The 22,302-nt window shown below is 44.4% G+C and overlaps 1 protein-coding gene across 2 annotated transcripts in view; it reads left to right on the forward strand.

Moving 5' to 3' along the window:
* Positions 1–2,744: 2,744 nt before the first annotated feature.
* Positions 2,745–22,302, forward strand: part of NALF1 (NALCN channel auxiliary factor 1) — a 338,047-nt gene continuing 318,489 nt past the window's right edge. Inside the window, exon 1 of one of the 2 annotated variants that reach the window (XM_028728138.2) lies at positions 2,745–3,538. In XM_028728138.2, the coding sequence (XP_028583971.2) occupies positions 2,876–3,538 (663 nt within the window). In that variant the 5' untranslated portion in view covers positions 2,745–2,875. Of the gene's footprint in view, positions 3,547–22,302 lie in introns of both variants that reach the window. The other variant, XM_077927674.1, reaches the window with a different exon arrangement.

Below are 22,302 nucleotides of genomic sequence, written 5' to 3' on the forward strand. Positions count from 1 at the left end.
CATGGACAGGAACCATAATGTGTTGATGGAGAGCGTCCAGACTAATGTCAGAAGCTGTTGGGCATATGACATGCTTGTGTGGGAACTCTGCAAAGTGACTCAGACTCACATGCTTTGCACATGGAATACAGGAACCAACACTTAGGGGCCAGGGTCCCTTTGGTGCCCCCAATAAAATATTTGAGGGTGCTGCCCCCCCAAAGTTGAAGGGCATTGTCATTCAAATGGTGTGTGTGGTGTGATGGATTATGTGGGGGAGGACTTACCAGAACCCTCTCCAATATTTTATTCAAGTTGGCACCCCTGACATGTAACCACCAGTAGGCACTGTTCCCACTGACTTCCCAAAAGGCATATATTCAGAACCAGGCTATTTTCAATCAATACTGATTGATTGAAAATGGCCAGCCAACCAGATTGGTAGCTGGGTTCTTACTGAGGATATTTGGCAAGACAACATGACAGTGATGTGGGATTGAGGATTGGAGAGATCCTTCTGTGATATTATGGCAGTGGACAAAGCTGTATTGTAAATTTTGAATAAATGTTTTATATATATGAATCATACTATAAAATTCTCAGGTTTGCTGGTTAAATCAGGATTACATTGCAATACGATAAAAAGCACCAGCCCCCTTGGTCTCAAAGCAAGACACTTAAGATCTCAAAAGGCACAGATCATTATTTTTTAGGCAAGAATTTACAGTTTAGGCAGGAATAAGATCTGGCCAGATTGAGAGTCTCCCTCACCTTCCTTTCTTTCTCAGGCATCATCTGAGGAAAACGTTGGGAATCTGTTCAAAAAATATGGTCAGGCAGGGCTACCAACTTGAATTGGGGGAACCCAGGTAAGCCATGCCCGGCTTAATCGACCACAAGACAAGGCACACACACACCATTTGAATGGCAATGCCCATTAACTTTTGGAGGGTGAACCTCTCAAATATTTTGGGGGAACCTCAGCCCCCAGGTTAGGCGTAGGCAAACTCAGCCCTCCAGATGTTTTGGGACTACAACTCCCATCATCCCTGACCACTGGTCCTGTTAGCTAGGGATGATGGGAGTTGTAGTCCCAAAATATCTGGAGGGCCAAGTTTGCCTATGCCTGCCCTAGGTGTTGACTGCCCTGCAGTCAGGCAAAGGGAGTGGTGGGGAGGCCCTCCCTTCCTACCTCTCCCCACTTTTTCTTCTTCCCCAGCCTTATTCTGTATCACATTGTATGTGACTGGTTTTTGGAAAAAGACTTTGCAACCTGAAAATAGAGACAATGCAGGTACTCTTGTAAACAAAGAAAATATTTAATAAAAATTATTATCATTATTTTTTAAAATGTGTGTCTGGGAATAAGAAAGGTCTCCAAACTCCCTATACTGTACATAGAGAGGGTGGCAGCTCTGTTTAACCAGCTGGCAAGAAGTGGAGAAGCGAGAGACAAGCCTCCCCCCCCCGTGAGAGGAAAGCACCTGGGGGGAGGGCAATTTTGAGGGAAACCTCTCTTCCCCCTCCTTCTCCTCGCCCCCCCCTCCTCAAATCGGGAGGCCTCCCCCTCCACCACAAGCCAGGACAAAGTTCCCCCTCGACGGGGTGCAACGCGCCCCTTTCCGGCCCGGGGCTCCGAAGTCGCCGGCTGCGCTCGCACCGGGCATGGAGCTGTCCGGGCTGAGGTGCGGAGTCGCTCGGCTGCGAGGTGACACCTGGCCGCTCTCTAGGGCGCAGCGGGGCGAGGGGCTCCCACGACAGGGGGCGGGGGGGGGAGCAGCAGCAAGCGAGGACCCCCCCCCCGCCTGGAGCCCGGCAAAGCAGCGAAGGCGAACTCACCGCCGGCGGCTTCCCGCGATCCATTCCTTCCCCTTCCTCGGCTCCACGAGGAGGAGATTCCCCCCGCCCCCTCGCGCCAGAATGCCGGTGATTGGGGGGTCCTCAGAGCGGGGAGAGCGTGGCAGGCGATTCCCCCCAACCTCTCCTCTCCTCCCTCCTCCCTCCCTCCCTCGGCTCGCTCGCTCTCCCCCCCCCCCAACCCCCAGTCGAGGGAAGGCAGAGCACGCCGCCGCTGCCAATGCGCCAGGCTGGCGGCGCAGGAGGAGATGACGCAAAGGGCCGTGCGCTCCCCCCAAAAAAGTGCTTCTCCCGGACGAAGATGGCGGCAACTTAGCGCAGGGCCCCAAGATGAGGGTGGCCCCCGGGCAGCAGGAGGCAGCCAAATCCGCGCCGCGAGCCAGGGGGGGTCGTGCCCGGCGGGAGCCTCAGCAGAAGCAACAGCAGCAGCGGCGGCGGCAGCGGCAGCAGCAGCAGCAGCAGAAGCCGCAGCGCAGTGGCACCAGCAGTGCTAGCAGGAGCAGCCGCAGCAAGAGGCACAGCAGCAGCAGCCCCGCCGCTCCTCCGGCGTCTCCTCAGCAGCTCGGGCCAGGCGACGCGCAGCAGCCAGCCTCTCGCCAGGAGGAGGAGCAGGAGGGTCTCGTCTGGGGCTAGCGGGGGCCCGGCTCGCGGGGTCCCCCGGCTGGCTCTCCAGGGCGCCGGGGTGGGGGGCGGCGGCGGCGGCGGCGGAGCAGCGCGCCATGAGGCGAAGGGCGGGAAGCGGTGGGCTGGCCGAGTTGGCGCCAAAATGGGGGCCCGCGCTCTGACCATGCCCGGGTGACAGGGAACGTGAGGGAGGCAGGGGACGGCGACCGGCCCAGCCCAGCCCAGCGCGCAGGAGCACCACCACCACCGTCCCCGCCACCCCCATTAGCGCCGCCACCGCCGCCGTCGTCGTCGCCCTTCTCTGAGGGGGGAGCCTGGCGCCCCGCCGCGCCGTGTCCATGCCCGTGGGGCCGCCGAGCCCGGCTGCGGAGCCCCCCTCGCCGTGGAGCCGGCCGGGGCTGCGCGCTCCCGAAATATGAGCAGCCGCCCCCCGGGAGGAGCCGGCTCGGGCGTGTGCTTCGGCCCGCGGGAGCCCGACAAGCCCTTCGCGGACTCGGAGCGGGCGCAGAAATGGCGCCTGTCGCTGGCCTCGCTGCTCTTCTTCACCGTGCTGCTCTCCGACCACCTGTGGCTCTGCGTTGAGGCCAGGCAGGTCGCGGCCGGGCGCCACCGGGACCCCGAGCGGGCGGGAGCGGGCAGGGAGGACGGCATGGACGGCGCGGCGGAGGCGGAGGGCGGCGGCGGCGGCGGCCAGTGCTTCAGCCTGCTGGGCGACGCCGAGGCGGCGTGCCGCCGCCTGCAGCTGCCCGGAGCCTCGGCCCAGGCGGAGCTCTACCTTCCCTTTTGTAGTTCCTACACGCTGCGCGAGCTCTTCGCCGGGCTTTCCCGCCCGGACACTCTCAACTGCACTCTGGACCTAGGCGAGGGGGACGAGGACGAGGAGTTGGATGGCGAAGGGCGCCGCGGGGAGGAGGAGGAGGAGGAGGAGGATTGGCTCGGCTCTTGCCGCCGCTGCGTCCTGGCTTACCAGAACTACGACCAGCAAGCGCAGGACCGCTACCGAGAGTTCGAGCTCGTGCTGCAAAAATACTTGCAGGCGGAGGAGTACTCGGTGAAATCCGGCCCGGAGGATTGTAAGGTAGGAGTGTAGGTGGTTTAGGTTTTTTTTTATAACCCCCACCACTTTGGCAATGCCTTTCTCCCACCCCTCCAATCCCTCGGATTCACTGTTGGTCTCTTGGGCGACGCTGAGGTTTGTGGCTTCGTTTCTGACTGCTTCTCCCTCCCTCTCCTCCCTCCCTCTCTTCCCCCGGTCCTGATCGTATGCGATGGGCTCCTGACTCGCGCTGGCCCCGCTCTGACTGCCAGGGGCTGGAATGCGGCTTGGCAGGGGAAGAGGCGCTGCGTGCCAACGAGCAGGACCCGGGAGCGCGTGGGCTGCTGCTGCTGCGCGGAGGCGGCCGCGGGGGGGGGGGGTGCGGGGGAGGGGTAGGGGAGGCCGGGACGTGGTCGCCAGCGGGGGTTTCCCTGGCCCTGAAGTGATCAGGGGATCTCGCTTGTTTCCCGGAACTGAAAAAGCGTCATTCTGCTTTCTTCGCAGGGGAGGGTGGGGGCATTAACTTCCGAGTTGCTGGATCAGGGCTGTTGTTGGGATGGATGGAGTTGGGTCCTGAACTTCTGAGGAGGCGCTGCTTCTCTGGAGCTTGGTGGTTTGTCTTTCGTTTAAGGGGAACAATGCCAAATACCTTGGGCATCCGTTTGGTGCCCTTCCCCAGCTTCTGGCTAACCGGTTGGACGCGACCAAGGACAGCTCTTGGACTGGTCAAGAACTTTCTTGTGTGTCCCTGGAGGGACAGCGTTGTGTAGGACATTTGCTGCGAAAGCTTTGCATGCTGTTGAACTCAGGGAATCAAAAGCCTGGTGATTTTCCTGGGGTGTCCTAAGAGTCTGGTAATTGAGTCTTAGAGGAAAGGAAGTGATCCCAGGTGGCTCTTCTTCTCTCTCTCTGTGTGTAAATGTCTCTGTTTCAAGTCTGCTCTGCCGAATCCCTGGAGTTGGAATATGCCCTGGGTTTATGGGACTCGCAAGCAGAGTCTGCAGCGAACTGTGTGTGTGGGGAAAAGTAGTGATGGCAGAGTCTTAGTGACTGCCTCTTTGCTCTTTGTACATAATTCTGATTTTGCCCTAACCTCAGGCACCTTGTCCTTTAAGAAAAGTGTTGCTCTTGCTGTAGTGACATGTTTGTAAGGTCGCAGTTCAGTGCACACTGCTGTGGGAATAAGTTCCACAGAAATCAATGGGGTCTAGCTTCAGAGGTTCTGGATAATAGGTTCTGGATAGTAGCTGTCAACTTTGTACATGAACTGTTGTTTGGTGCTTTAAAAAAACAACAGCCAAGGGCTAGAAGCAGTTAAAAAAACAAACATATATGCAAGGCCCTGATTTAGGTATTGATGCATCTTGTTGATTTCAGTAGAAGCTACTTCCAGGAATTGTGTTTGGGATAGTAATATCTTATGTAGTGGAACTGCAGTGTTTTCTTTAGGGCTTATCACCCTGAAGTTATCTTAGAGCATCACAAGAAAATCTAAACGTTGTAGATGTAATGAGTATTGGCCAACTTACTTTTTTTTAAAGGAAAGCAATGCTCGTTGAAAGGATTTGCTTGCCATGGAAACAGGGTATAAGAAGTAAACCCCCCAGCAGATAATTTTTAAAGTTTACATTGAATATATTACCTTTATTTATAAGCAGAGCAGTGGTGATCTAAGAGCTGCTGGGATGCAAGCATCAGTTCAGGTTTGCAAGTCCTTAAATAGTATCTTTAAGAGTTTGAATGCTTACTTGTGTGACAAAAACAAATTGCTGCTTGTTGTTAAAGTGAAAGGAGAAACTGCTTTGTGGGCTGGAAATATTCAGAGTCTGCTTCTTAACAGCAGACATTTTATTTTGTTCGGGAATAAAGTCTGCAAGGCAGTTTTATGTGATGGAACTGCAGTACATAGAGCTGCGAATCCTTGGTGCTGTCCATGGTGCTGCAGATTTTCAGTACTGTCCATGGTGCTTGATGTCATAAGCAATGCAATGTAACGGTGTTCTCAGAGCCTTAGGTTTAGTCATAACAAATCACCTATTTCGATAAATGTAATAACTGAGCACTTTAATGTTTGATACATTTGATGCATATATAGTATGAACGGTGGATATTGTGACTTGAATATTGGAAAGCACATACTACAGTATGCTAACTGTGTTCAAATATGTAACTATGAAGTTTTAATGCTTTTGCAGTCTGAAATGTTTGCTTTTAGGGGGGGAAATGGACCAAGGCTTGTAGTACTGTTTGAGAGTAATGTAACAGATATATTAGAATACTGTTTTACTGAACACACATTTGACACTCTATATCTGTGCTTTTATCCACAAATAAGACCTCTGGTATGATGTAGATATGTTTCTTTCGGTTTAAGTGACGGTTAAGGGTACATTTTGTTATGATTCAGTGTAGGTAGGCCTTACATAAACTGGAACCTTACTTACAGCCCATATTATGTCTTATTTAATTGTTTGGTCTGTTGTGGGCTACTTTTCACTGTGCATTAAAAGAGGCAAGAATATTGAATTAAGTCGGCCGGCATGCATCTAAGCAGCAAAGCTGTTAAAACTGTTCGTTTCCATTTTAGAAAAGAGAGCACTTCTTCCAGTTTACAATTTGTACTTGATGACAAAATCAATGATGCTTGCTATGCACACCATCTCCTGTAGCATTTGTATTCTGTCATGTATTTACTTCCTACTAAAGCAGCCTCAGATAACAATTGGTTAGTATATTAGAAAGCAGAAACTATAGCATTGCTGATGTCCTGTCTGAACATTAAAATGTATGCCTACAATGATATTGGCAAGGATAATTGGCAAAGGCTCTTAATACTACACAGTTCTTACATTTTATCAATATGCTACAGAGAGCTACTTATTCACATTTCTTTTTCCAATGTGCAGTTTTTAAATCTTTCCTATCTATGTGGCAAGCAACCCAAGCAAAATATGGTACTGTACTGCATCAGTTTCTATGTACTAGAAGAGTATTTTTGCAGTCATAGCTCACAGTTCTCTCCAGTTAGAAAGATGCTATGAATTGCTGAGTATGAACCCAAGTTTTTAATTTTATAAATCAGATTAACATATATTTTATCCTGAACTTACTTGGATTTACCTGATGTACTGGCATGACTGGTTGGTTTAGAATTAAAATTAAAAACCACATCTAAGATTGTTAGATATTTTTGCATTGGTATTGGAAGTGGAATTATTTTGATAGCTCGTGGTAATGGCATAAGTATGTTTATGGTTGTTCATGCAGTGGTACCTCCAGTTGTGATTAGGATCTGTTCCGGAGGTCCGGTTGGATCCCAAGGTTTCTGCAACCTGAGGACTGCTTCTGCACATGCGCAGACTGCTTCTGTGCATGCGCATGGGGCGAAACCCAGTAAAATACTTCCAGGTTTGCTGCGCACACATCCCGAAGTTTACGTAACCAGAGGGTTACGTAAACGGTGGTACGACTGTACAGTAGAATGTTTGTGTCTGTTTGGATCTGGCCTGGGTGCTGATTTAAGGGCACATGTTGCTGATTCTAACTTTGCAAAGCTTTAATTACAGTTGGACAATTTCATGCTATGCTCTTGAGAATTTTGCAAAGGTGAAGCCCTAGGCCAATTACCTGACAATTAAGATTATAGTTGTGTAATTTACTAGAATGCCCATAGCTCTTGACTTGAGTTGATGGGTGCTATCTTTTAACAACCTAGGATGAACCCTTTTGCTTTACAATTTTTCATTTATAATTTCCATATCCTTGTAAACAAGTGGGAATTTTACATATATTCATTTTGATTTTTTAAGTCATCCATTACTATATACCTCACTGGAAAAGTTACTTAGACAGGTTTGGAGACATACCAGACACCATACCACACATCCCTTGTTTTCATGGAAGATGGAATAAATTGGAGCTCAAACCTTCTTGTCTTCAGAGGATATCTTTGAGCGTTTCTTAAGTTGGTAGTTATTCATAAAGCAAGCTTCAGGTTGTTGCTAAATGAGAACTGGGTCAACTAATAAAGTTCATGCCAGCATGCATGTGTAAAAAAACATTTTAGTGGAGCCAAGTATTTGAACACATGTGTTTCAGAAGTATTGCAGACATAGTTTTAGGCCTAGAATCCAGCACAGAATTAGGCGTGTTTGAGCCCACTTGGCTGAAAGCTGGAGCCAACCTCTCCACCAGCCTCCTATTGAATTTATCAGTGGTGAAACGTTGCTCCATGATAGAGACAGTGCCATAGTTTCCCCTTAAAAGGCTCCCCCTGCTCAAATACAACAGTACTGGCAGTCAAAAGCACACTGCTGTTTCTATCTCTCTACTCCTCCAAGGAGGAAGCAGGGCAGGTTGAGTGTCCCAATCCTCTCTGATGTTTTCTGAGGGTTTAGTAATCATCCAGTGCTTGGAAAACTTTGGAACAAACCGGAGTGTTTCTTCCTGCTACTGCAGTATGCTCCAGTAAACAATGGTTGGGGGGGAGGCAGAGAACAAGACTTTTGCAGTGGTTCTCCACTTGCGGAATGCTCTCCCCAGAGAGGTTTGCCTGGTGCCTTTGTTACAGATCTTTATCGGCCAGGCAAAAGCATTCTTCTTCTCCCAAGCTGTTGGACAATTAAACAATCTATGGCCTTTTAATCTGTGTGGGTGTGTGCATGGGTGTGTATGCATATTGTTTTTGTTAGTATGTTACGTGTTTTTGTGTTTTGATATTGTAAAGTGTCCTATGATGCTTGGATAAAAGGCAGTATAGAAATTTAATAAAAAATAGATAAAATAAATCAAATGTAGACAAGGCTCAAACCGGATCAAAAGCAAGAACGGGCCAGGCCTTCTGGGAGATGATATACAATGAGCTGAAAAAGGTGTTTAAGTATACATTTACCAAGAAACCAGAGGCCTTCCTCTTGGGCATTGTCGGCCAGAATGTGTTAAAGAAGGACAGAACATTTTTTATGTATGCAACAACGGCAGCAAGGATATTGATCGCCAAGAATTGGAAAACTCAAGATTTACCCACTCTGGAAGAATGGCAGATGCAGCTGATGGACTATATGCAACTAGCTGAGATGACTGGCAGAATCCGAGACCTGGGAGAAGAGAGGGTTGAAGAAGACTGGAAGAAATTCAAGATTTACTTACAAAAGTACTGTAATTTGGCTGAATGTTAACAGGGATGTCAGAGTAGAAATAATTGTCTACCACTAAACTAGATTTAAGTTCAATTATAAGGGAAATAAGGAAAGTATATATCTCTTTTAAGAGAAAGGAAGAGACTGTATTTTAATGATTGAATCTAAGACTATGAACAAAATGATAATTTGCTTGGAAACAACTTCACAATGATGCAAGTGGGTGCGGGAGGCGTGAGGGAGTCCAAAGTAGTAATGAAAAGATGTTAAATAATCAATGTTGTTTTATTAAATATGCATTTGTATTGAAAAACCTTAATAAAATTTATATTAAAAAACAAAAAAAAAACAAAAGCAAGAACGGGCCAAATTGGTATAGCCTGTGAGGGAGATGCAAATGTTGAGAAATGAGGGCTGATTTGATTTACATGCTTGAACTTTAATGCCTTGATCCAAAGTCATGGAAGTGTTAAGGTTTCTCATTAAACATAGTGAACATTGAACAAAATTCCTAGAGCACAGCATGGGCAAAGAATCAAGTTCTTAAGCAGCAAATACATTGAGATGGCAGAATGTATTTTCATATCCAAGTGCATTATACACTTAGTTCTAGGAAAATCATAGTGCAATCCTGTATGTGTCTACTTAGAAGCAAGTCCCAGATAAGTAGGTATGAGATTGCAGCCTTGGGGAGCGCTTTACTCATGTTCACATCATTAGGATTGTTTGCGTAACTTATTTTGAAGCATAATGGGTTTCCTCTTCTTGTTCTACCTGGAGAATTCAAGGTATATAAAAATAGAATTCAGTTCAAGTTAATGCTATGAATAAAGTTTAAATATTTTTACATTTATGAACAATCATGCAAAAGTACAAGTATACAATATTAATATATTTTAATAAATCATGCATGTAGCAGGTGTTGCTTTGTCGGACTATAGAAAACAAAACATAGCCCTCTGCAACTTATTCCAGAACTTTGTAAACATTGTACAGGTTGCTTGGGGTCGATTGGTGCTTGTTTTATGCTGAATTGGATTTTATGGCTGGATTTATTGCAGGGTTGTTTTACCAGTTTATTCTTTTATTATTGAATTGCTGCAAGTTATATTTGAAATGTTGCTTATATTGCTGCTACAGGCTACTTAGAGAATATTTTTATTAGTTGACTCATAAATGGAAATAATAAATACATACATCGGCCACTTTTGTATAAAGCAATTATTGATGGTGCTTCATTCCTGAACCTTTGATCATGGCCTATAAATACAGTCAACAGTGAAGGCATAAATATAATCCTTGCAACCAGTAGGGAAATAATCTTCTTCTTCAGCGATCACTCATAGCCGAGTAAGATTGTCTTCCATGAACACGATCTTAACAGTGAGTCCATAAGTGACTGTGGAGGCCAATTCTGGATCCACATGTCCTTCCACAGTGGAGACATAGGTTTCCGGGTAGGAGTTGATCACGGTGAGGGTTTGCCAAACGTTCACATTTTCCCCTTTTGTCCTCAGTTTGAGTGTCTCCAACTGGAGTGTTCACAGGTCAGTGTTTCCCAGTTGTCAATGTTTATACTACATTTTTAAAGATTTGCTTTGAGAGAGTCTTTAAACCTCTTTTGTTGACCGCCAGCATTACGCTTCCCATTTTAAAGTTCGGAATAGAGTAGTTGCTTTGGAAGACAATAATCAGGCATCTGAGCAACATGACCAGTCCAACGAAGTTGATGTTGAAGAATCATGGTGATCTTTGCTTCTTCCAGTACACTGGCATTAGTTTGCCTGTGTATTGATGTGTGAATTTTTTTTTGAGACACCGTTGATGGAAGTTGATCTAGTGTCAGGATGAGATATGTTGGGCTTGTGAGACTTACTTTTTTTTGTTTTACTAGAACCCTGAGATCTACCAACTGGAGCCAGGTACAAAATAGTGGTGGTGATGGAAACACAGATTGAAAGAACCATGTGCTCTCAAGGACATGCTTAGTAGCTCAGTAGTATGTTTTCAGTACCAGAACTGAGCAAACAGTCTCATCACACGAAAACTCAGTCCTGGTTTCCTCAATATGCAGGGGCAGGCTCAGTATGTGGTTTATCAGATATACAGGGGCAACCCTTTACTTAACAGAACAATTCTACCTCCTAAATATTTATTGGCTGGTTGTTTTGCTTTTGTCAAGCACACTTCAAGTGGCACCACAGATACACTCCACCCCCCAGGGTCTCAAATCTCTCCCAACATACTGATATATATATATATATTGGGGGGGGGGGGGGCTAGAAATTAATAAAGGATTTTGATTGGGATGCGAAGGGAGAAATACAAACGGCAGAGGAATTCTTGGACTAGCCTATGCAAAATGACCTGCCCTTTAAGAAACAATAGAGGGGCATTGGCAATGCAAGAGAACTGTCCTCCCCGACCCTTGCCCTGAGGTGTGAACAGAGACAGGGGTTTGGAAAGCTGCCAGGGTAACTGTGTGTTTGAGGTGACAGGAAAAGAGCCTGGTTGTGGGAAGGAGAACGAGGAAGAAGGTACAAGTCCTTTTTGAAATGACCATGCTGTAAGATCTGGACTCCCTCCATGCAGACTGAAGGTGTTAATAGGTGAACAAGCATTTCCCCCCTTAAAGTTACGGCAGTCTCCGCTGTGTTTCAATTCTCCAGAGGTACACAGAACTGAGTGAGTGCTGGAATCCCATGGGCTCTTGCCACCGCTCAGCAGAGAGAGGGAGAGGCACCCAACTTTTGTAACAATACGTTGAAAATCTCATTGGAGACCTTAAAAACACCCCCCAAACTATTAATGTGATTTTTATTTTTTGAGATTGGCTGAAGGTTAAAAAGGAATAACTTGCAACTTTATGGAACAAACACCATATTATTGTTGTATATTAATAAACAGGTGTAAGTGCTAACAAACATAATTGTGTTTGTTTTATTTAAGACGTTTATGTTCATACTGCTTAGTCATTAGCATTTTTAATTGGTGTACATAAAAGCAAACCGCAGAAAATGAAACAATAATTCAGTAAAAATTTATCAGGGAACCAGTTCATATGACCAGGAAAGAAAGGTGCTAATCACAAATGTTTATCATAATTGGGCTGGGCTGTTTAACTGATAATAGAGTTGTTACACGTGCCTTTTGTATAAAGGAAGGTCTCACTTCTTAAAATGCAAAAATGTTGAATTAATGAGGATGTACATCTTGACTATGTAATATATATTTCACAAAAGGGATGTGGGTGGTGCTGTGGTCTAAACCACTAAGCCTCATCAGAAGGTTGGCAGTTTGAATCCCTGTGACGGGGTGAGCTCCTGTTGCTCTGTCCCAGTTCCTGCCAACCTAGTAATCGAAAGCACGCCAGTGCAAGTAGATAAATAGCCACCTCTGTGATGGGAAGGTAAACAGCATTTCCATGCACTCTGGCTTCCGTCACGGTGTTCTGTTGCTCCAGAAGTGGTTTAGTCATGCTGGCCACATGACCTGGAAAACTGTCTGCAGACAAACGCCGGCTCCCTTGGCCTGAAAGTGAGATGAGTGCTGCAATCCCATAGTTGCCTTTGACTGGACTTAACCATTCGGGGTCCTTTACCTTTTTACCTTTATATATTTCACACATACTTTGTGTGATATCCAATGTTAGTTATACTCAGAGTACGGCCCACTAGAATCAATGAAATTAATTTACTTAAGACCTACTTAAGTGTGACTTATTTGATATCATCCTATAAGCCTAAAGATACCACTTTTACTGAAATCAGTAGACATTTTGAACCATGCATGAGGCACAACCAAAGTACAGGCTTGCCTTGTGATACGTTATCATTTGATTTCAAAATCCCTGCTTTCCTGTGTTTTATCGGATACTTCAATATAATCAAATTTAGGCCACAGCTAAGCACTTCTGAAAGTCTCACACATGAAATCCTTCAGTGATACTTGTTAATCTCACAATACCTATTTTAAAAGTGTAGTTCCACTCTGAAACTCTTTTCAAATTGATAATAGTTCATATTTATTTAGTGCAGCTTAAAAAAAGCTTACAATTGCTCAGTTAATAAAAAAATTCATGAGAGGTATTTATGATCAAAAGGGAAATGAGAAATATTTCACCAAGCAGTAAGCTCTAATTATAGGAGTCATAATCATAAAAAAGATTTTTTAAAAATACTTCCTGAGTCTGAATTGTATTTTGGCTTCATTTCAATTCTGGAGGATGTATCCTGATACAAGCCTTATTTTTTTTTTAAATTAAAAACCACCAGTCCTACATGCAAAAGCTATACTGAGAATGTGTGCTAGAGCTATGGTTGGCAGCTGTTTTTAGAGGTAGGTAACTTTGAGGGACGACAGGAGAAGGGGACAACAGAGGACGAGATGGTTGGACAGTGTTCTCGAAGCTACAAACATGAGTCTGACCAAACTGCGGGAGGCAGTGGAAGACAGGAGTGCCTGGCGTGCTCTGATCCATGGGGTCACGAAGAGTCAGACACGACTAAACGACTAAACAACAACAACAAACTTTGAGGGAATTGGGAGTAGAGATTCAGTTCTATCCCCCCTGCTAATGGCTTGCTGGATAACTTACCTGTTGTTCTCTACCTCTTTAATGGGGGTTTTTGGAGGCAGCAGAAGAAAAGATGACAATGAGATGTAAAGTTAGATCAGACTCCAGAATCCTCTTTGACACTGCATTCACTCAAGGCAAGACCTATATTTAGGGTTCATGCTGTTACTGAAGTGATACGGTAACTCTGCCCTTTGGCTTATTGTGTGCCATAGTTGTTTGTGAAGCATATTCATTTCACTGTCAAATTTCTTTGGTACAGACTGAGTGTTCCCTATCTGTCTTCCTTTCGGTAGTTCTGTTTTACTTGTCAAGCCAGCCTGCAGCATTAAATAATGTGCTTGCTAATTGTGCTGACCACGGAGAAGACTCCGTAGAATGGGATGTTGTTGTTGTTTAGTCGTTTAGTCGTGTCCGACTCTTCGTGACCCCATGGACCAGAGCACGCCAGGCACCGTCTATTGCAAAAACATGTTTGCAGTGTAGACTAATTGTCATACCTGCACAGCCAGCATAGCTAGGATAGGTTAACCCACATTTCAACCTCTTCAGATTGGCATCTGTCACCATGTCATGCGGTCGTGAATTGCATAGCTTAATGATGCACTGTGTGAACAAGCATGTTGTGGATCTGGCTGGGTGGCAATGTCATGCGGTCGTGAATTGCATAGCTTAACGATGCACTGTGTGAACAAGCATGTTGTGGATCTGGCTGGGTGGCAATGCTCCCTAGCATAGCTAGGATAGGTTAACCCACATTTCAACCTCTTCAGATTGGCATCTGTCACCATGTCATGCGGTCGTGAATTGCATAGCTTAACGATGCACTGTGTGAACAAGCATGTTGTGGATCTGGCTGGGTGGCAGAGTGGTGAGATGTATACATGAACATATTGTGTGAGTCCTTCACTTGCCACTTCAACACTGTATTATGTTCGTACTGGCCCTCATAGTGCAGCTGGCAAGCCTTCTGCATGATGCGTTAGGTTTTGCCACTGGCACACCTGCCAAGGTTGCTTTTGACTTGACTGGCATTGTTTCTTGCACTGTCAAAACTCACATTCTCATTTGTCCTGGGGAGTGGCGCTAACAGAAACAGGGAGAGAGGGAGAGGGGGCTCACCACTCCTTATTTGTTTTATTGCTGTTCTCTGGGAGTCTTCTGTGAATGTACAATGCATAGAAGGCATCTTGCGGAGGAGTTTCATTCACTGTTTCTGACCTTTCTTTGCTCTTCTTTCCCCTACCTCAAGCACCCTGCTGTTCCTTGGAGAGAGAGAGAGAGAGAAAGAAAAAGAGGTGACCAGCCTTGGCAGTAGGCCACTGATAGCAGCTAGTGGTGAGACAGCGACAGGTTGACAGATAGCATCTCTTCAAGAACTAGTGCCAAATTATGGACTCCAGCTTGTTGATCCCTAATGTAGAATCACTTTATCACTTTGAAACAAGGTTAATGTAGGGCTCTTTTACTGGCTCTCTGTCATACTACAAATTTCTCATTAAAAAGATGAACCTGTTGATATTTCCTCTTCAACAGTTTACTCCACGATGATCCTAAGCACATCTAGGTAAAGGTAAAGGTACCCCTGCCCATACGGGCCAGTCTTGCCAGACTCTAGGGTTGTGCGCTCATCTCACTCTATAGGCCGGGAGCCAGCGCTGTCCGCAGACACTTCCGGGTCATGTGGCCAGCGTGACAAGCTGCATCTGGCGAGCCAGCGCAGCACACGGAACGCCGTTTACCTTCCCGCTGGTAAGCGGTCCCTATTTATCTACTTGCACCCGAAGGTGCTTTTGAACTGCTAGGTTGGCAGGCGCTGGGACCGAACAATGGGAGCGCACCCCGCCGTGGGGATTCGAACCGCCGACCTTTCGATCGGCAAGCCCTAGGCACTGAGGCTTTAACCCACAGCGCCACCCGCGTCCCTCCTAAGCACATCTACTTGTCAGTAAGTCCCACCAGAATCGGTGGAGCTCACTTCCAAGTAATGAGTTTAGAATCACGGTAAGATAATTTATTTATTTCAAAGTAGTCCTATTACAGTAAGTGAGGTGATTCCAAAAACTAAAGTGTTCCCAAACTCAATAGTTATGATTCTGTGTTTTTTTCTTTCTTCTTCAGTTGGTTTGCAGCAAGTTATTTATGAAGGGTATTACTTACAATGTAACATGCTCCTTTGAATCAGCATTCAAAATTTAATTTGTATCCGTTATGCTTTCACTTAGGAAACAAATTTTGATGTTGCGTTTCATTTTATAGGGAAGGTTTTGGACAACTCTGTGTATTAAAGCCAGTTAGAAATGTTAATTAAATTACTTTCCAGATTACTACACTGGAGCAGTTGAGCTCTAAATATGAAAATACAAACCACAAACCTTTATAAATGTGTCACTACCATTATTTTCCTATATAAGAACTCCTGAGCTGGGACTTTCTAAATATGTTCGAATGAGTGATTGATAAAATAGCCTCTTTCAGAGAAGCAAACACAACAAAAGAGAAGCAACACAGATAATCAGATGATGGAGTATTTTTGTTTCCAACTTGCATCAGTACTGCTTCATTATGGCAAACATGTCTGAGAATTGTGAAGATTTTGGATGCAAACCACAGATTTTGGATGGCAACACTGTTGAGTACCTTGGCTTTGCTCAGAAAGGACTCATAAGCATGAATGTTTAGCAGTTAACAACTTTTATTCACCGTTATGGTGCTCCTAGTTCTGTTTTGAAGAGATTTTTTTTTACAGAGCAAAAGGAAATAATTCCAGATTGATCTATAAACTGTATCTTTGACCGTCTTAGGAGTAAAAACCCCTTAAGAAAACACAAGTGAAGTTCAAATCCTGCTATTTACTTCACCACAAAGTATATTGGAAAAGGGCATGCAAGTCTTACCCTGATGTTCCATTATGGGATTGGGAGTTACAGAGCTGCAAACTATTGTTTCATTTGGGAACTGCACATGTTTGACCTTCACACAAAATGTGGTATTTAGCGTGAGATTGATAGCCTCATCTTAAGCATATTTATTCAGAGATAAATCTTTCTGGATTCAACAGGAATTATCCCCCCATCTAATGTGCACATGCCTGGAATTGCTTCTCAGCCTCATGCTGTCTTGGAATAAACTCCCTTGAAACCCTTTGAGATTTCTTGTTCTTCTTAGCTCCTGCATGCCAGCAGCCCATGAAAAAGGAGGAAAGAAGGAAAGGGCTCCTGACAGGCTGGCCAACAGTTCTGTGCTTACAGAAGAATCAGCAGCCCTACTTGTTCTTCTGTCTCTGACCTCGACTGCTTCATCTGCCTTGTGTTGCCCCTTCAGTTATCTCTTTCTCCAAATTAGCTTCCTCGAGTCCTGTGCTGCACTAGTCTGCATTTTCCTGTTTATTATCCTGCCCTCACCACCTTTCTCTGGACGCATCTGGGGTCCTGACTTCATTCTGGCTTGCCTATTGACCCTGTAGGGCCACATTTTGTGACATTAACAAAAGTCAGTCTGGCGCAAGTGGGTAAAAATATAATGTATGCTGATAATCGGTTGCCCATGGGCATGAGTATTCAGAAACTGCAATGATATATAGTGCATGTTAATATAACGGTTACAAATATCAAAGGCTGGGCCAGGGAAAATATATAGAAGAACAGGAAGAACAGTGTTTTGTTTTTGTTTTGCAAATTTCAGTGCTGCCATTGGATTTTTGCAGAGGAACAATTTTATTTGCTCCAAAAAACTCATAAGAAAGGTGCAACCCATGTTAAATATTGAACTGCCATGTTTAACATAAATTTGATATGAGTCCTGCTTTTTGTGAATGTTGGTAGAAAGTCTAATCGAAAACATATGAACTACACATAAATTTATTTGGTTATGTGGTTTAAATCCACAGGAAACGATGCCTACTTACTGGTGAACTGAGGCTGCTCTCCTGTGCATGCTTACATGGGAGTAAGCTGCACTGAACACAATTGGATCGCCTTCCCCCAAGTAAACATGCAACGCTGTGAAAGCACTTTATTGCAGTACTTTATTGCAATGTCAGTATAATCGGAAGAAACGTTAAGTTCACAATATATTTTATATGCTTGTAAAGTGAAGAGCTAATGACAGGTTATGCTGATTGATAATGTCCTAGGAAGTTTGCCACATAAAGAACACACTCCTTGTTGAAAGCTCCCAGTTTCTTGGTTCTCAACCAATGACAGTAATTTATTGTTGTCAGATTAAATGCAGTTCCTGCTTTTCGTTGCCATGTATAACCTTTCCTTTCCTTTTAGTCTATTGATCTTTCAGACATCTAACGTCAAAATAGGATGTGTCACATTTGTTGGAGGCATGAGGTCATAAGAATGAATTATTCTCTTTCAAACATTGGTGTTGCTTGCACAGGTGACGACTCCTTGGTAAAAACCGAGTTACCAAAAGTAAGTCAGAGCACTACAACTGGACTTGTGGCTAAGTGAGAAGGTCACAGGTAACTTCTGCAAATCATACTTGCCTCTTCCTGTTTGTCCTTTACCACGTATTTAATGCCAAGGATAAAAAAATTAACTTAATATTTCATTTTTAAAAATAAAAAGTAGGATGTAATGTGGTATACAAGTCTTAGCAAGCAAGCAAGCAGGCAAGCAAGCAAGCAAGCAAACAAACAAACATCAACCTGTGTTTGTATTTATGTTAAGCATTTAAAAGCTGCCAGGGACAATAGTGAATGCAATCTCTTATTAGCGTATTTTAATTTCCTTCTCACTTAGCATCCCTTTTACAAATACGCTGCCCTTGCAGAGTAGGCTGGTTGCCTGGGCCTCTCTATTCAGTTGTGGAAACAAAGATGGCTGCAACGAAATTGCCAGGTGGCGTGACATAAAGAAAGCCTTAAAAAGTCTCTCTGACAAGATGTCAGCCTATGAAGTTAATTACTACACTTCGACACATGGTAAAGTACAGTATATGAATTCTAAAAGTAGCAAATAGTTTGAAGAACAGAGGGAAAAACCACCACACGTTAAAAGCAAGCAATTCATCTACATGGAAGGAAAATTATACTGCTTAAAAACACAGCGATCGTTTCAGCAGCGAACAAATAACTGAGTGACTTGTATGGAAAAGGTCACAATAAGGAGGACAAGTGACATTACAAATCACTATCTGCCAGTTTGGGTGACGGAGATCTGGACAATGCAAGAAGTATCCCTAGGAAAGCACTGATTTTACCACACCACAGGTCAAGTGCTGCCTTCTTATATTTTTATATAGCAGGGAACATTTGCACCTGAGGTTAGCTTTTATATCCAATCAAGTCATTTAATAGTACTATTAATTTGACTTGTTGACTTTGCCATATCTGAAATTTTTTGTTTTGTATTGTTACGAACTGAGATGTTGTATTTTGGTATTTTGCTTATATATTCTTTGACTTATTTTCCACCCTTCATCCTAAGGCTGTAGAGTAGATTACAACTCAGAAATCACAACATAATTTTTTTGATGACATCTCAGTTATTTAATAATTCAAGATATTGCAGCCACACACGTTGATTTAAACAGCTCATAGTGCCTAAAGCTATTTAGTGGTGGCACCAGCCCCTAGAGGAAGTGTATTCTACAAGCATGGAACTCTTGCTGAGAAGGTCCTGTTGATGGGTAATTGCAACTGACTATTGCAATAGCTTAACTGGGAGATGACTACTTGGATTGATGTTGACACACTATCCCTATCTGACGTTTCTTGTGAGCTGGTTTGGATATGGTCCACTGCAAAAAGTGCCATATAACTTTCAATTTAGTTTAACAACACGACTGTTGAATTTTTGACCTTCTGAAGTTTCTTAATATTTTTCAGGCTTTTGTCTTCCAGATAAGCATGCAGTCGATGTACCACGCACAGCTATATTTTTTTTAAAAAAACCATAAACTGCTTGTCATGGCTCTTACTTGCCCATTAAGCAGCTTGCTGGGTCCTGGAGAACTCCCAATCTACAAATCTGCCTTCAGCTTGCTTCCAAATTGGCTGACCCACCTACCATAAATATCTATGCCTTGTGTAGCGTGAGCTTCAATTTATTAGCCTGTGTTCAGCCCATTGACTTCAGGCACTGCCGAGGGTTGCTTCACTGTGATTTGAGGAAGAACAGATTTAATTGGGTATCATTTGCTAATTGGCGGCATCATACTGCAAATCCTCGTATGACCTCTCTCAGTAGATTCATGTAAATGTGAGACAACCTGGGAGACAAGGCAGAACTCTGTGGCACCACATAGAGTTTGCCAGATGCAAAACAGTACTGTAGTCTTCCCATTACCATCTTTTGGAATTTATCAGTCAGACAGGGGTGGACCCAGTGCCAAGGAGTGCTATGTCCAAATCTCAACCCTGACAGGAATACTGTAAGGGGTGGTTCTAAAGTCTTCTAAGATATCCAGACAAATCAACAGTGATGCATGTCCCTGTCTACATTTCGGTGTATGTTGCTTACTAGCATTATCAAGACAGTTTCAGTCCTCAATCCAGGCTGAAATAATTCATGTCCCATTCAAGAATCAAGGATCAAGGAGACTGGTAGGCTGCCCGAATCTTGTCCATGTCCTTGAGATGTGCTAGCTGCAACTCACTCAAGTGATTGTGATTAACAGAGGCTGAGAATACCTCAGGTTAAGTGTAGACAAAGGCACATCTGAATTGGCACAGCTTCTCTGCAAAAGTGTCTTGCAAACCAAACTGCCAACACACTCTACAACTGCTCCCCTAGATTCACACTGTGCAGCTGGTTTTATATCGGTATACGTGTTAAAGAACCCTCAACTGTGGTTTGGTGAGAATTAGTTGTTGCAGATTGGTCCTTTCCTTTTAAGGAACTAGTTGCAATTTTCTTTAGGGCGTCATGGCCTCTAAAATCTGACTTGTAAGTTTACTTGAAAGACCTGAGAGATGGCCATTGAAGGGTGAGGGCTTTTCTGAACTCATTGCATCCTACCACCTCTCCTTCTTTTGTAGCTGCTTAAACAGGGTTTGAAACTAACACTGAAAAATAAAACAGTTAAAAAAGAAGCATTAGTGAAGAAATGAACCTCATCCATTGGGCCGTTGATTCTGTAATCTCTTCCCCTGCCCTTCCTTTCTCTCTCTTTTCCTTTTCCCTTAATGGCTGTATCTTTTTCAGATAGCAAGTCCGGTTTAGCTTTTGAGGTGTTGCTGTATTATTGTTATGGATCTTCTTGCCTTAACATCCGAAGAGCATAGATGGTTTTTTTAAAAAAAGAGCTCTTAACTTGTTGTTGTTGTTGAAACAAATCAGAAAATATGCAGTAATCCCTTCAGAAATGTATGGTTCTGTCTGGATGGCAACTCTGTGCCTCTGAGGGAACTCACTTCCCGCAGAACTGAAGTGTTGATGTTTTGTGAGGAATTGATCTGCACAGTCCTTGCTCCAAGGACACCACTGTAATCGGAGGGTAGTGTAGTGTCACAGCACTGCACCACCTTCTGCCATTCACCTAAACTGCAGAAATGACTGCAGTTGAAATTATTCTCTTAAACGTTCGTCTCTCTCTGGCGAACCTTTCCAGCTGCCTAGGTATTTATCTCAGCCATTTAAAATGAAGGACTTGGATTAAGCTGATAAGGGTTGTCCACACTAGCTTTTTTTAACAAAAGCTAATCTGCCTTTGATATGTATTTGTCACACTTCTAGCCATCAGCATCTGCATAAAGCACTGCTGCCAACAGTAGTTGCTGATGGACCACACCAAAATCTTATCTGGACAAAAGAGGGGCTTTAGTTTTACTGCTTCAGTTTTAGCTGCTTCAGTTTTACTGCTTCAGTTTTGGCTGTGGGCAGTGCATTTTGCTCCTGTGGTTGTTGCTGTTGCGTTCTTGTGGGAGTTGTAAGCTGAGTGGGCCTCTTTGCCCTCTGTCCCTCAGCCACAGATCACTTTCTCTGGCACAAATTATTCCCTGGCATTTAAATTCTGCCTTCTGCCTCTCCCCCTTCCTTCTTGTTTGTTGGCTGCACAGTTCTGCTTTTACACAAGCACATTCTGCAAACAGATTTAGGAGGGTGATAGACAAGCAAGCCCTTGCTTTATATCCATTTATGTGGATACAAAAATGGAAAGGTGCATGGCAACTTTGAACTAGCTCCTGTAGCTGGTCCTTTAACAATAGTTTGAACTACAGTCATGGGCAGACAATACAGGAAGGTTCATGTCTTGGTAGTAAAGGCAACACTCTCTCTGCATGCAGAAGGTCCCAGGTCCAATCCCTGGGGCATCTTCAGATAGGTCTTGCAAAGATGTCTGTCTAAAATCCTGGAGAGCTACTGCTGGCCAGTGGCCTGGTTTGCTTGACACAGGTAAGCCAAACTATGCTATAGCAGGACCACACAAATGTGTGGGTTCCTTTAGTAGAACCCACAGCCACTTTTCCCATCCCTGGTCCTTTCCCCTCTCAAACTGTGTTGTACTTGGCCTACCATGTTCTCCTAACAGGGACTCGTTTAGCTCTGCCTTCACTATTCATGAGATGTAGCTGAGGCTTAAAGCACAGCAGGAAAAAGAGAAAAAAGCAAAGCAGCTGTGGGCTCTTTTTTTGACTCCCCGCTCATTTGCATGGTCCCCATAAGGCATAGTTTGGCTTAGCATGTCGTGTAAAAGATCCTCGTGTAGTAGGCCTGGGTAGACAATATCAATATATTGTCCAAAACTTGTTTGAAGTCCACATCATGGTATTGGTCTCACAGTTTTTGACCAGGCAATATATTGCAAATCATGGTGTGTGTGTGTGTTATGCAAAAATCACAATGTGGGAAAAACCATGAAGCCAGACAGTGCCTCTACATAGTTCCATTCTTACTTCAGACATTGTGATATATCAGTATATCACAATGTTTAGCTGGTGATATATCACAATATTGAAAACCAGGTATCGCCCAGCCTTACTGTTCATCTCCACATAGCTTCATCCCTGTTTCAGAACCAGCCCTACAGTGTAGACTATACTGGCATAGAGAGACTAATCATCTGACTCACACATGGCAGTTTCCTATGGGTAAAGTTTAGTTCTGTGCCATGCAATGCTTCACCTTTTGATTTCT

This window comes from Podarcis muralis, chromosome 4 (assembly GCF_964188315.1).
Source record: "Podarcis muralis chromosome 4, rPodMur119.hap1.1, whole genome shotgun sequence".
Classification (NCBI taxonomy): domain Eukaryota; kingdom Metazoa; phylum Chordata; class Lepidosauria; order Squamata; family Lacertidae; genus Podarcis; species Podarcis muralis.